The sequence below is a fragment of the Acanthopagrus latus genome, chromosome 19 (assembly GCF_904848185.1).
Source record: "Acanthopagrus latus isolate v.2019 chromosome 19, fAcaLat1.1, whole genome shotgun sequence".
Taxonomy (NCBI): Eukaryota; Metazoa; Chordata; class Actinopteri; order Spariformes; family Sparidae; genus Acanthopagrus; species Acanthopagrus latus.
Genome location: NC_051057.1, coordinates 893,648 through 908,467, shown reverse-complemented (window position 1 = coordinate 908,467; position 14,820 = coordinate 893,648). Strand labels below are relative to the sequence as shown.

Here is a 14,820-nt window from a genome sequence, read left to right as displayed (position 1 = left end):
ATATGTGATTGTCTCACCTCTCCCCCCTCCCTCCTGTGGCTGAGAGCCTATGAAGCTTCAATGAGTAACTTCAGTTTATAATGTGCCACATTGAATTGTTGGTTACGGTAACAGTGTTGTAATGATGTAAATAGTAATTAGTTAGATTACCCATTACTGGAAAAAATAATGCTGTTAGTAACACTGTTTATTATAACGCTGTTACTCCCATCACTGCTTGCAATAAACTATCATCTGAATAACCTCAACCACCACAGCATTGTTCAATGTTTTTATGGTCATTTCTAGGAAACAGGTGTGTGAATCTTTGGCAGTCTCATGATTTGACTTGATTCATTGAGCACTGAGCAGCATCTCTGCAGCACTGTTAGCTCTATTGTCAAATAAAATGCTGAGCAGAAGCAAAGTTTTTGAGGTAAAACAAACTGCACAGAATTATTTTCTTCAGTTTGTTTAACATGTTGAATGTGGCGATGTGTTTTTTTTGGCATTTTAGTGGTTGTCCGTTGGTCTTGTTTATTACTGCTGTCCGCGGCTCCACCCTGTTAACGCTATACCATAATGCCTCATGAGGACATAAAACAAGATCACAAGCAAAATATAATTGTAAAAACAAGTAATATACAATAATCATTTCTAGAGGAAAAGGATTGGTGGTCAGTGTGTCAGTTGCTAACACCCCTCAACATATCATGTCCTGCTCTGCAGTCATAGTTCATGTCCTATTGACAGATATTATCAGGTTGCACTATGGTGTGGTGTGTGTGTGTGTGTGTGTGTGTGTGTGTGTGTGTGTGTGTGTGTGTGTGTGTGTGTGTGTGTGTGTGTGTATTGGTCTGTCCTTCACAGGGTCAAGGGAATTCCTCCCTGTGTGTTAGGCTTGTATGAGCTGTCATATAATATCAATTTTATACTTGATGACGCACAGAAAACCTGCACACATGCTGTGTGTGTGTGCATATGAATGTTCAGTTGCTCAGTTTCAAAGTAAGTTATTTGTCTTAACAGCCTTTGCAAGCTTTTCATAGCTAGGTGCAAACTCCGACCAATATTTCCTATTTAATGTTGGACAGCAGCTGTTGGCACGGTCACTATATCAGAGGCCTGTCAGCTAAATTGAGAGTGCTGCAATATGAAATGTTCAACCTGGGGAGATGAGGTTGAACTGCTCTTCCTCTGCTGGGCATCAATCTCTTTCTTGCCATGTTCACATGGGTTCCTGGGGTATTACTGCTGAAGAGCTAGAAACATACTATTGACACTAAACAAGGTTGTGTCAATGTTGTAGTCTTTAATAAAATAACTATTATTACGATGTAACGAGTGATTGTATGTTGAGGGAAAATAAATATATTTCCATTTATTTTTGAGGCTGGTACATACCAGACCTGCACTGGTATGTACATCCCCTCTTAGGGAAATTGCCAGTCCAACACTGATGAAGTTTCTCATTTTCCCATCTATGATGGGCAGTTTCAGCATCTCATTGTGCAATGCAGTAAATATTTTTGCTGAGTTTTGTTTATTATCTTTATTGTTTGTATTGTGCGTAGTGCTTTTTTAATTGATTATAATGGTGCCCTTTATTTTTGCTATCTCCTTTGCTGCTGTAATAATGGAAATTTCCCTGTATCTTAACTGTAACCACTACCAATCAAAATGAAACACTGCAACCTTAAACTGCCTTAAAAACTAATTTGAGTACTATGTCATATTGTTTAGCTAGGTTTCAACAGTGCAGGTATCGTCTGAGTGATGTTTTGTTTTCTCCTCAGGGCCTACTGTAGCTATATTCCCTCAATGTTGAGACCGTTGAGCACTACAAACTCTATAATTGCCATGACTTGATTGCTGCTGACAGCAGCTTGTGTGGGGGAGTGCCAGGACAACAGGTGGAGAGGGCGGGGTCATCCGCGGCCAGCGGTGGAGAAAGGGACGCCCTGCAGGGATGAAAGACGGGGTCGTTTGCAGCCCAGAGATGCCAGTAGAGGGGATGCTGAGCCCGAAAGTGAGGAGGCACTGGAGGGCACAGAGCGCTTCTGAGTTCGGGCTGCACTGCACGCTGGAAGGGGAGAGACTGGCTCAGAGTGAAATTTCGCCAGCGGGGAGAAAAAGTTTGAGTAACATCGTTGACACCGGGGCTGAATGGGTCGTAGAATGGCAGAGATTGCTTTTTCCGGCCTTTAACAACACAAGCCCAGGATGGAGTGGAGGTTGAGCTGGGAACATTGTCAGGAGCCGCCGCTGCGATCGCTTCCCGGGCCGGGGACCGCTGAGTATCTGGAGACTCGAGCATTGCCAGTTGGGAACACAGCATGGACTGCCGCTGGAGGAGCTCATTTATGAGGCGTTCTATGGACTGGAGTTCAGGCTTTAGGTCCGTGAACTCTGTAGTGGGAGCCATCTGTGAGCCATGTGCCAGGTAGGTTTGGCCTGGGTGGATGAGGAGGTTAGTAGAACCATCGGGTGTAGATGGGGTGGCTGGGGAACAGAAATGATAAAGTAGGCCAGTACAAGGTTAACAATATGGGATGGATGAATGACCAGTGGAGCATTAGCTGCAAACCGGCAGAGCATAGGCACACGCATGGGATCCAACCCGGAGCCCACAGCGCTTGATATGGCATTAGCTGAGATTACAGGTCCAGAGAAGCAACATCAAGAGGCACAAAACTTACTGACACAGGTCCAACAAGTGGACCCGCTGCAGAGATTAGGCTTTGGTTTGAGTAGAAATTTGGAAGCTAGCGGTGTAAACACCAACACAGATCCTTGTGTTCGGACTTCACAGTCTTGACCGCTAGCTACACTGCTAACTCAGCCAGCTAGCATTAGCTCCAGTGTGCATCAGTACACAATGCATCCTAGATAACCTAGATAACACAGTGCATGATTAGATAACTTAGGCAATCTGCTGTCCCCTTCATGAAAGGGGTCACTGATGGTCCAAAGCCTCGTATACCATGCTCATAGGTACTCGGGCAGATACTGGCCCTCTGACACAGAAATTCAAAGCAATTAGACCATCAGCACAAATCTGAACCTATCTGGAAACGTTTGATTTTTGCATAAAGGAGAACTGCACAGTGAATCACACAGGCATAAATCTGCAGCTGCGCTGCTCTCTGTGGTTAAAAACTGTCAAGCATGTTGGACTGCTGACCAAAGGCTGATGGATGAATGAGGTATAACTGGTACTGCTACACCAGGTTGCGTGTCAAGGACATACAGCCATCAACCCTGTTCAGTATGTTACGTCACAAACTCAATAAGTTCAGACAGGTTATTCATTCTCACAGAGCAGATCTCTAAGATCATTGGACAAGCAGCTGGTCCTTGTCCATCTCTGCCCTCTGGTGGGTCCTTTTATGGACCCACTCCAGTTCGCCTATCAACATGGACTTGGAGTGGATGATGCCATCATCTTCCTCCTGGATAGATCACTGTCTTATCTGGAGAAGCCTGGAAGCACTGTGAGGATCATGTTCTTTGATTTCTCCAGTGCTTTCAACACCATACAGCCTGCACTTTTGGGGGTCAAGCTGGAGCTCACAGGGGTGGACCAACACCTCACATCCTGGATCCTCGATTATCTCACCAACCGGCCACAGTGAGGACTCGGAACTACTGTATGTGTTGGACACAATAATCTGCAGTACCGGGGCCCCACAAGGAAAAGTGCCCTGGCCCCTTCCCTGTTCACCCTGTACACTGCAGACTTCTCCCACAAATCACCCCACAGCCACTGCTGGGCTGGCCATCAGGCATACCGGCATTTGCCCGGTGGGCCGATGGTGATTTTTGGCTGGGCCTTTTTTTTTTTTTCCCAATGGTACTAGTATTAGTAATGGTAGTAGTCATGATACCTATTGGTACACATAACTGGTAGATCAGCCCATTAGTCATGATTGATTCTGGGCTAGACCAATTACAGGGCCGAGGGCCGATGCCTCCTCCCTCTTGGGCCTCGGCTGTCAATCAATCATACAGAGAGAGAGAGAGAGAGAGAGAGAGAGAGAGAGAGAGAGAGAGGAGATCACAAAAATGAAGAACAGCAAGAATCGGAAAGGATGTGCAGAAAAAAAATGAGTTAAAAAAGAGACAAGCCCTTCAGGCAGATGCTGCCAAATGTGTTAAAGTAACACAGATGTTTGCTGGTGGCTATGATGGAGCTTCAACTTAAGCAGCAGCAGCAAGATACATATAGAAGATATCTTCCTCTGATTTAATACTCAACGAGAAATAAATGAATATATATATATATATATATATATATATATATATATATATACATATAGTGTATATATATATATATATATATATATATACACTATATTACCAAAAGTATTCGCTCACCTGCCTTTACTCATTCTATGAACTGAAGTGCCATCCCATTCCTAACTCATAGAATTCAATATGATGTCGGTCCACCTTTTGCAGCTATTACAGCTTCAACTCTTCTGGGAAGACTGTCCACAAGGTTGAGGAGAGTGTTTATAGGAATTTTTGACCATTCTTCCAAAAGCGCATTGGTGAGGTCACACACTGATGTTGGTCGAGAAGGCCTGGCTCTCAGTCTCCGCTCTAATTCATCCCAAAGGTGTTCTATCGGGTTCAGGTCAGGACTCTGTGCAGGCCAGTCAAGTTCATCCACACCAGACTCTGTCATCCACGTCTTTATGGACCTTGCTTTGTGCACTGGTGCACAGTCATGTTGGAAGAGGAAGGGGCCCGCTCCAAACTGTTCCCACAAGGTTGGGAGCATGGAATTGTCCAAAATGTTTTGGTATCCTGAAGCATTCAATGTTCCTTTCACTGGAACTAAGGGGCCAAGCCCAGCTCCTGAAAAACAACCCCATACCATAATTCCTCCTCCACCAAATTTCACAGTTGGCACAATGCAATCTGAAATGTACCGTTCTCCTGGCAACCTCCAAACCCAGACTCGTCCATCAGATTGCCAGATGGAAAAGCGTGATTCATCACTCCAGAGAACGCGTCTCCACTGCTCTAGAGGCCAGTGACGGCGTGCTTTACACCATTGCATCCGACGCCTTGCATTGCACTTGGTGATGTGTGGCTTGGCTGCAGCTGCTCGGCCATGGAAACCCATTCCATGAAGCTCTCTGCGTACTGTACTTGGGCTAATCTGAAGGTCACATGAAGTTTGTAGCTCTCTAGCAATTGACTGTGCAGAAAGTCGGCGACCTCTTTGCACTATGCGCTTCAGCATCCGCTGACCCCTCTCCGTCACTTTACGTGGCCTACCACTTCGTGGCTGAGTTGCTGTTGTTCCCAAACGCTTCCATTTTGTTATAATAGAGCTGACAGTTGACTGTGGAATATTTAGGAGCGAGGAAATTTCACGACTGGATTTGTTGCACAAGTGGCATCCTATGATAGTTCCACGCTGGAATTCACTGAGCTCCTGAGAGCGGCCCATTCTTTCACAAATGTCTTGTTTCACAGTCTGCATGCCTGAGTGCTTGAATTTATACACCTGGGGCCAGGCCAAGTGATTAGAACACCTGATTCTGATCATTTGAATGGGTGAGCGAATACTTTTGGTAATATAGTGTATATATATATATATATATATATATATATATATATATATATATATACATATATATATATATATATATATATATATATATATATATATATATATATATATATAGGGGCGAGGGGCGAAAAGAAGGGCACTTTAGCACACGTTTTGGCTCCCAGGAGGACACTTTAGTGCACATTTTGGCTCCCAGGAGGGCACTTTAGCACACGTTTTTCAACAATTGGGCCACAAGGGGGGCAACTGCCCCCCCTTGTGCACATCACTGCTTATAGGATACTGTCATTCATTTTTGGAAGGCTGCTTCTAAGTAAATATTGTATAGACTACATGATTCATCAGTTTTTCTAGAGTGAAGATACCAGTACTGTGATCATCTGAGATCATCAGGTCACATTTCTCTGTTTGTCTCTTTTCATTTTTTAAAGGTTGCCATGTTTGAGGAAATGTTCTGTGTTGCTGTGCTGAGTGTTGCTGCTTTGGAGGTCTAAGGTGACTGTTTTGAGTGTAGTGTCTGTGTGTTTCTTACACATCCTAAGCTCTAAGACAGTAGTGAATATTGAGAAGTCAGGATGGGACAGGACCAGATGCTCCCCTGTATACAGTGTGGGAATGTGACAGTGCAAAGGTCCCCATGACCAGGAGCCTTGATCAGCTCTGAGGTGGGCATCAGAGAAAAACCATTGGAAGGGGCCCACACCAGAGGTTCGGAGTTGACTGAACGTACACATTGTCATCTAAGTATAGAGAGACCATCCTGTCTACTTTAGCTGACATCAGCAAAGTTAAGTAACACACACAAGAGTTATTTCACAGGGGGTGTGAGGCAGACCCATCCTTCTTTCCTTCCATTGGAAAGATGAACCTTTAATCTATCAAAGTAACCAATTAGGAGAAGTAGGCGGGTATGAAAAACAATCTCTAAAAGGCCCCCAAACCAGAGAAAGGTGGGTGGCAATTGGTAGATTTCCTAAGATCGAAGGCTCGATAGGATTTCTGATAGGGCAGAGGGCAAATTTGGCATTACTTTGCCATATATTTGAGAACACCTGACATGCGGCCACACTCTGTTCAGACGCCGGCTTGAGATCTGTTTCAATAAAGTTTGCTCTATCATTCCACCAAGCCTGGCCTCCGCAGAATTCTTTTATCAACATACTAAACGCCAACATCTTTGATGAAGACAGCCCAGAAACTACATGAATAGACTGTGAAAATATCATTTAAAAAATCACTTAATCACACTGTCATGTATACAGTTTATTATTCATGTCATCTCTGTTCCTCTGTGTCCTGTTTTTCAGAATCCCATCATATGTTGTTCATTGTTGTTCAGAAGGTTCTTCTAAGTAAGTACTGTATAGAGTGTATGACGTAACTATTTTTACACATTTTTCTAAATATCAGTATTGTGATCATATAAGTAAGTCCATCAAGTGTAATTCTTTCTCACCATTCTTTCTCTGTCTCCTTTCACTTTTTAAAGGTTGCCATATTTGAGGAAATATTCTGTGTTGCTGTGCTGTTTATTGATGTGGTGAATAAATAGTCTATGAAAATATCACTAAATCCATCATTTATTCATTTTAATATTCATCAATGATCATGTCTCACCTCTATTCCTCTCTGTCCTAATTGCAGGATCCCATCATACACTGTGCATTGGTTTCCACTAAGTACTGTATAGAATAACGGGACTAGGAGGATGGTGTAGGTTTAAGTTTATTAGACAAGTACATGTACACCAACAAGACAGTGTACATGCATTGTCACAAACAAGTATATTTTCATTGTCTTTCCATCAATGCCTACAACTCTACAACCAGCACTGCTCCCAGTATCATACATCTGCATACATTTTTTTTACAATTACCCATATTTACTATTATTTGTAAATTCACTGCCACACTGTTTTTTGTTGTTTTTTATACACTAAGTCTGTTCATATGTATATAAGAGTTTATTCTTTCTATTTTATTTCTTTTTAATTATTTTGTTAATTTGATATTGTTTCTTAAAATACTACTGTCCTTTTTGCTGCTGTGGCATTGAAATGTCCCCATTTGAGGGACAATAAACATACTGATTCTGATTCTGACCACCAAGAGGGATGTTTAAAAATAGGATTGTTTGGAAATTCAAACTTAAAAATGTAAACAGCAAGTATTTTGGTGAATCAATCACAGACATTACAAAAGGAGCAGTAAATGGAGGAGCAGAGTAACTCACAGCCAGGTAGAGTGCAGCGTAGACACTAAGTGCAGCCTCCTTGGATGGGAAGGTTTTGCGGGCACGTAGGATGTCGTCCTGGTTTCCTGTGCAGGCCTCCTGGTGGCTGATGTAGCGCAGAGCCTGTTGGCAGCCTAGTGCAGTGTAGTTGGGCTTACAGACCGTCAGGAAGTATGGTGCCAGGTTCCCTGTCACCACCTGGCCAGCATTGACAAAGATGTCAACGGTGAAGAGTCCAAAGGTATAGACTCCTGCAAAGAAAAAAGATGTTAAGAAGCTACTAACAGAAATAGTTTTTACTAGACTGAAAACGTGGCGCTGGTTAAAAATACACTGTGGGGGTTGCCACTCTGCCAGCCACCTCAGCTACCAAGGAACTTCATCACAGCTTAACATGCAGTAGTTAGCTGCAAATTTCAGTTCACCACCATCATCCTGAAGACAAACTAGCACCATTTGTCTGAATACAACATGGTATTTTCTCTGAAAATACCTTTGATGAAGTGGCCGTGGATTATATTCCAGGACGAGACAATTATGAGAGAATACCACTGTAACACTGGCTCCTACACTGTGTGTGGCATAACATCATTTATAGCCTTCTAGTCTTCGAGTTTTTCATAATGTGTCTTTTTATCAAGACTAAATAAGAAGTATTATGAAATTGGAAGAAATAAGACATTTTCCAACACTTTCTCTCGGAGTAGAAATGATGAGGAGCTCAAAAAGGCAGAAGTACAGTCTGGAAACTGCTCATTGAGCAAATCATACTGACTGCTCCAAAGTCAGGAGACCATGTGTGCAATAGATAAGCTACACAAAAAAATCTAAATATTATATGTCATTTAACAACAGAGGGATTCACAATGAATGGTAGTTGTAGCCCATTCATGCCACACACATAGAACATGAATAAAAAAACAGACACTGAAAAGGCTTTTTTGTAAGGAGATTATTTTATAGGAATTTTGCCCACATTTCTCTAAGAAATACAGCTGGAGATGTGTAAGGACTATAATAGATTCTCTATGGTGCTGATTCCCTAACCTTGACCTTAAATCATTTTCTTTCTCCACCTCAGCTCCACTGATGTAGGCATATCATCAATCAGCTCCTTGGTTTTACTGACATTGAGCAGAAGGTTGTTCTCTGCGTACCACTCTTGTAAGATACTGAATTTCTTATTGCTCTCACAAATTATTTTCAACCTGGAGAAAGACAAACAAAATAAAGAGCAACCATTAAAAATGAGAACTTTGAGGAATTGAATTTATTTTTTTCATATCTAGTAAAAAACCATGATATGAATGAACAAATCACTGTTGTAATAGAAAGTCTCACCCAACAACCTGCATGCATCTGCAGAATCACACAGTGTATTAGTGGGTGACTGATTAGTAAAACAGTTTCTTCCACCCCAAATGTCTGCTTGTTTGAAAGAGGTTTTCCCTGCATACCTGTTATACCACTGTTATAAGCGTAAGCATAACAAAAAGCATTATGCATTTGGTAGTGTCCTGTCCTGTCGATTTATGGACTAAATTGATCTACACTTCACTAAGTGTTAGAGAAGAAGCAGCAACAAAACAGCTGGGACAAATTGGCTACTGTTTTTCTCATGATATTATATTGAGTTCCTTTCGAACAGCGAGAGTTACAGCAGGTGTAACTCCATAACCATCTCAGTCAGCAGTGTGAAATAGGTGTTCACTTTCATGAGAGCAGAAACCAAGTCTCTCTCCTTGCCTGCACAGCACCTGCTGTCATTTTACCTTTGTGAACATTGGAGGCAGGTTCAGCAACCACTCATTTTCTGAATATTTTTATAAAAGCTGCCTGTCTGGGCATCCGTGAGCTGCTACATATAAACATACAGCTACACCCACATAAGGATCACACCCAGCTCTGTGATGTGGGCCAGTGCAAACAGGAGAACACACATTAACATCAGTGCTATTATCAACCATTACTGCCAGGTTAAGATTCATTATACAACACAGCATCACATAACAACAGGGTCGTTTGTAACACCGTCATGCTACACAACCTTAGTACTGTACATACACTGTGTACATAAATATGCAGTGCATTTTTAATATTTTGTAAGGGTGAATGAAAATAGCTGCAACAAGATGGTGATGATATTATATGGTTGGCATTTCAGATCAAAAGATGAAAAGAGTATACCTCTCCTCACCCAGCTGCAGTCCTGCACATGTCGAGTGCAACAACCTGGGCAGAACTGTGTCTGATTTCCCATTGCCAGCCTGACTCTCATTTGTCCATATCAATTTCCTGTGACTGGACAGCTAGGAGCAGCATGTGCGACTGGAGTGCATGTTCCACTATTTCCAGACATTAGACTGTTCTGTTCTGTTTTTATACTGTCTAAGATGGCAAAGTTATATTATGTTAATTAATAATGCAGGAGCAGCGATTGTTCTATTTGATACAGAAACTTCTATGTTTGTGTATCCTTGGTCTGTATCTCTGCTAGTTCCCCTCCCTAATCTCCTGAAAAATACACATCCTGTTGAGACAGTAGCACAGTGCTGAGTAAAACAACAAGGACGGGACATCAATCATTCAACCAACATGTATTTTCAGTGCGAATAGCTCTCTGCAACACCAGACGGAGCTTGTTTATCCCACAGAAAAGATCTGCTGCTCCTCACATTTAACCAGGTAAAACTCATTGAGATTTAAAACCTCTTTTCCAAGACATCATGTGACACTGCATAAAATAGGTCATTGTCTGCAGGGACACCTCAGTACCAGAATACAATCACTTGCTACACACCAATGCCAAACATACACACACAGTGTAACAGGCACCCAGGTGCCACTGTCCATTCATACTGCTCTTAGCCAAACCAGCCCAGCTTTACGTCTCAGTGATTGAGGGCCTTTAACTGAAGGAATTGCTTCCCTCATGTAAAGCCCAGCCCCCTGCCACACTAAAATGCCAACAGATACTAAGTCGGGCACACCGAGAGAGATGTTTACCACACCACAAACACACACAAAAGTTTGCTTCTGCAAACTAATATTAATTTAGCTGGAAGATATTCATAAAAATGGGTGACGTGTCATGACTGTTGAGCAAAGCACGTCTTTCTTCTTTTCTTCTTTCACAAGTCCTTGTTTTAAATGTGGCTGTCTAACTCATTGCCTCGCCTCTCTCATTCCTCATCGGCCAGACAAATGAGTATGGCTCCAAACGCTGACAGGTCCATCTCTTAACAAGCACCAAAGAGGTTTTGTCAAGTGTCAGTGTGAGTGCACTTGCCAAGCACTCACTCTGTCCCACTTTCTCTGTCACGATCGAGGATATGTTGGTGCTATGTGTTTTACGGACGACTTACAAGCCCCATGCCCATTGTCCTGCCTGGCTTTGGGAACACAGAGAGGGACAAATTTGCTTATCAGGGCATAAATCTAATTCAGTTTGCCTGCTTCAAACACTAGCATTCTCTGCTGCAGAGCCACTATGTAGCCGTGAATGTGCTCTGGAGTATAAGCATGCATGCCTCTTGGCCGTATGAGATCCTGTCTTTGTGTGTGTATTTGTGTGTGTTGGAGGGTTAGCCAGGTTAAAGTAATGTACTTCTTTGATCCAGTGCCAACGTCTTTCACAATGCCGCGGTGCGATGCACAATCCAGTCAATCTTAAAGTTATCACACTTTCCCAGACTGCTTTGACACACACAAGTCATTGAAATAAACCTCAGGATACTGGGCTGAGTGGTGAATATGAATATGTGAATAAGCTTGATGTCACAGAACCAGATACTGTGTTAAAATATGTAGACGAAGGTTCTCAGTCATCCAGGTCATAGTACGTACTGTATCTTAGGCAACTTCGGTTTCTTGAAGACATTTCACCTCTCATCCAAGAGGATTCTTCAGTTCCAACTAACTGGAGGGGAGTTAGCTGGCTTTTAAACTCTGTGTGGGAGTGTCCTTACAGAATTGTTAAGGACACGTGTGAGCTCTGAGTTTCAGAGTCATTAGGGCAACGAGTGGGTAGTTGAACCAACCGGCCTTCATATGGGTTGATAGGGCAAGGTGAGCCCAGGTGTGAGTTGTCTGGGGAGGGAACTCAATACTGCATTGTACGTGAGTAATAAGTGCTGTCTCTATTTTGCCATTAGGATGAACAAGTTTAAGCATTAAGTTTGTTGATGGGTTTGATTTAACTGGGATATGATGTTTACTGAAGATCCTTGTTTTTTGTAAGCATTTCTTGGTAAACAATGAACAGCTGCAATGCCAGAGACAATGGAGGAACTGTTTGTTGTACGCTTGTAATCTTCAGGTGTCTATCCATGAATTTCCTTGGGGAGGTGACTGGGCAATAATTATGGTGCTCAGTGGAATTATCATGAAGTGGACCTTAAACAGTACATGTACTTAGCATAATTTGCAAGATGGATTTAACTAACGGTATCGGCTTTTATATAGGCCGATAAATTAATATTTGAAAAATAAAATGAAAATGGACGAAACACCCTCCAACCATGTTATGAGTGTTAGCGTCCACCAGAAGGCACTCTACAACAGGTCGATTCTATGCCACCTGATTGACGTACAGAACGGCCAGTCTGAGATCGCTTCTTGTAGGGTCACGTGTCACTGGTCACCATGCATGTGCAAATGCGCTAGCTATTGCAAAACACAAGTGAGCTAAGTGTCCTGGTTAGTGGCTTCAATTGATATCAACAAAAGAAGGGATGTAAAACAATATGCATTTGTCAAACTACCATCGCTACTACGAAGAAGGGGAATGTTGAGAGGCACTTTGGAACTGTTAAAAAGTACGACAATGACACTCTGCTGATTAGCTGTTAGCCTTGCTGTTCAGCTGTTAGCCCCGCCAATCAGCTGTTAGCCATCATTCCTCCGTTGGTACTCCCCCCACCACAACCTCAGGGTTTTTCACTGCCTGGCTCCTTTGTCACTCTTCTCTGCTGCTGTGGTCTTCCCTGGCTTTCGGCAATGTTTGATGCCATTGGTGGTGGGGTCTTCAGGTGTTCAGCACAGGAACTCTTGAACCTTTGCTGTCTCTTCAGCCCAGGCTCCATCACTGGGATTGGATCCTCGCTGTGTGCGTGGGAACTCCAGACGCATCTTTGTTTATACAATGGTGCTATTCCCTCCATGCGGACTGACAGGCGATACATTTATTCTTAGTTTTGTTTGTTTCACTTTGTTAAGTGCTAAGATGATAAAAGAGGCCTTCGTATAGGCAACTGACTCCTTGTTTCGGGATTTTAAAAATAAACCAGAAATATTATAAATCAAAGCTCTTCAGCTATCAAGAAGTACAATTACACAGCGCTGTGAAATAATGGCTGAGGATTTGACACAACACTTTTGTAGAAACATCACAGAGAGCTGCTGGTTTATGAAGACAACCAGCAGTTCCTGGTGTCTAAATTGTGTGCAGTATTGATGGCTGTTTTCTCACCCATGTGCATTACAGCTGTCAATTTTTATGTGTAACGCCAAGGGTTACATTAATCTCTCAATATCAGTTATGCATTGTGTTACATAAAGTATCCTCAGTGTATGTACAAATAAATAGATGTTTAGTACATGTTATGTCGGTAGATCATTTTGCCTTGGTCATTTTGAAAGTAGCTCGCAAGCTAAAAAAAGTATGGGCACCACTGCTCTACAATGTCCCTGTTGGCAATACTCTTGTTTAGAATGCCACAAACCCTATAATATATTTTGATGTTCCTCTGTTCTGTTGTGACATATCATATTATTTCAGTGAGGGAATACTAATAACTAATGTTATGGAAATCTGTTTCTGAATCTTTTCTGCCTCTTTTAGTGACACCGGTACATGTAATAATTGTGGTGAATGTGCTGTGTTGGAGGCGAGGCTTAGTGAATTAGTGGACAACTGCTCTAATTTGAAAGTGTATTGAGATCAATTTTGTTGTGAACTGGTGATATACAAATAAAAATTGACTTGACCGGGAACCAATAATCAATTTTAACATATCAAACACTGGTAACTTTGGTAACAAAAATACACATCAGCATGTGATTGTGTACTCTGACAAACGAACTGACAAACCGGACCAGAACTTTAAGGCAACAAGGGATTTAACCTATTTAATGCTAATATATTTAGCTACTAAATATCAGGATATCTCAGCATCTGGTGTATCGATATCTGCAAAACTTCCTTTCTTAATTTGCATTATTTCATTAGAGGGTATGATCAGAACTAATTCATACAAAATACATCAATTACATATTGAAAAAAAAAAGGGAAAATTATTTCTTGAGACAGTGTGATAAGGATCCAAAATATGATTTACAGTACCTCTGACTGAGGCGATGTTCAAACACCTAACTCACTAAGACCTGGTCACAGCCGAATGTTTTGGAGACACTAAATGACAGGGAATTATTAAAACGATGTCGGATGGACCGCAAAGGGACTGAAGTTCTGGTTGAGTTGGCGAGGGATGCAATAACGTCCCCAACCAACCGAAACAATCCAATAATGCTGGAGTTAAAATGTTTGGCAACACTCCGGTATTTGGCTACGGGGAAAATGCAGCTCTTTGCACAGGACTAGTATTACCTGGGGACCTCAATTGATTTAGAAATTACCTTACCACGTCTGTGTTTCATGCAGCGCTCACACAGGATAAGCGAAGTCTGTGTTTTAACTTGACTTTACTGACATTTTGCCCCAGGTCGATCACACTGGAGTCCTTGCTGGAGCAGCAACAACGGAACAGAAAATTGTAAAGACTGTAATGAGTAAAGTAATAGGATTATGTGATAGTAGGATGATGGTGAAATTATGAGTCAGCTTTTATGTATTAATTATTATGGGAGTAATTTTTAATACTAATGAGACCCTAATCTCAATTCTCAGATACAAGATAGAAGTCAGAACTTCAGACACAGAAGTCAGAATGTTAGACACCAACTCATTCTCACGTGTGTTGATCTAGCTGTATGAAGACGTTTAGCCTGCTTTGTCTGGGAGT

The 14,820-nt window shown here is 42.1% G+C and overlaps 1 protein-coding gene across 1 annotated transcript in view; it reads right to left on the bottom strand.

The window, feature by feature from the left end:
• The window catches only part of plppr5b (phospholipid phosphatase related 5b), a 213,505-nt gene that overhangs the window by 43,735 nt on the left and 154,950 nt on the right, over positions 1 to 14,820 (bottom strand). Inside the window, exon 6 of the mRNA XM_037079453.1 lies at positions 7,799 to 8,049. Coding sequence (XP_036935348.1) covers positions 7,799 to 8,049 — 251 coding nt within the window. The remainder of the gene's footprint in view (positions 1 to 7,798; positions 8,050 to 14,820) is intronic.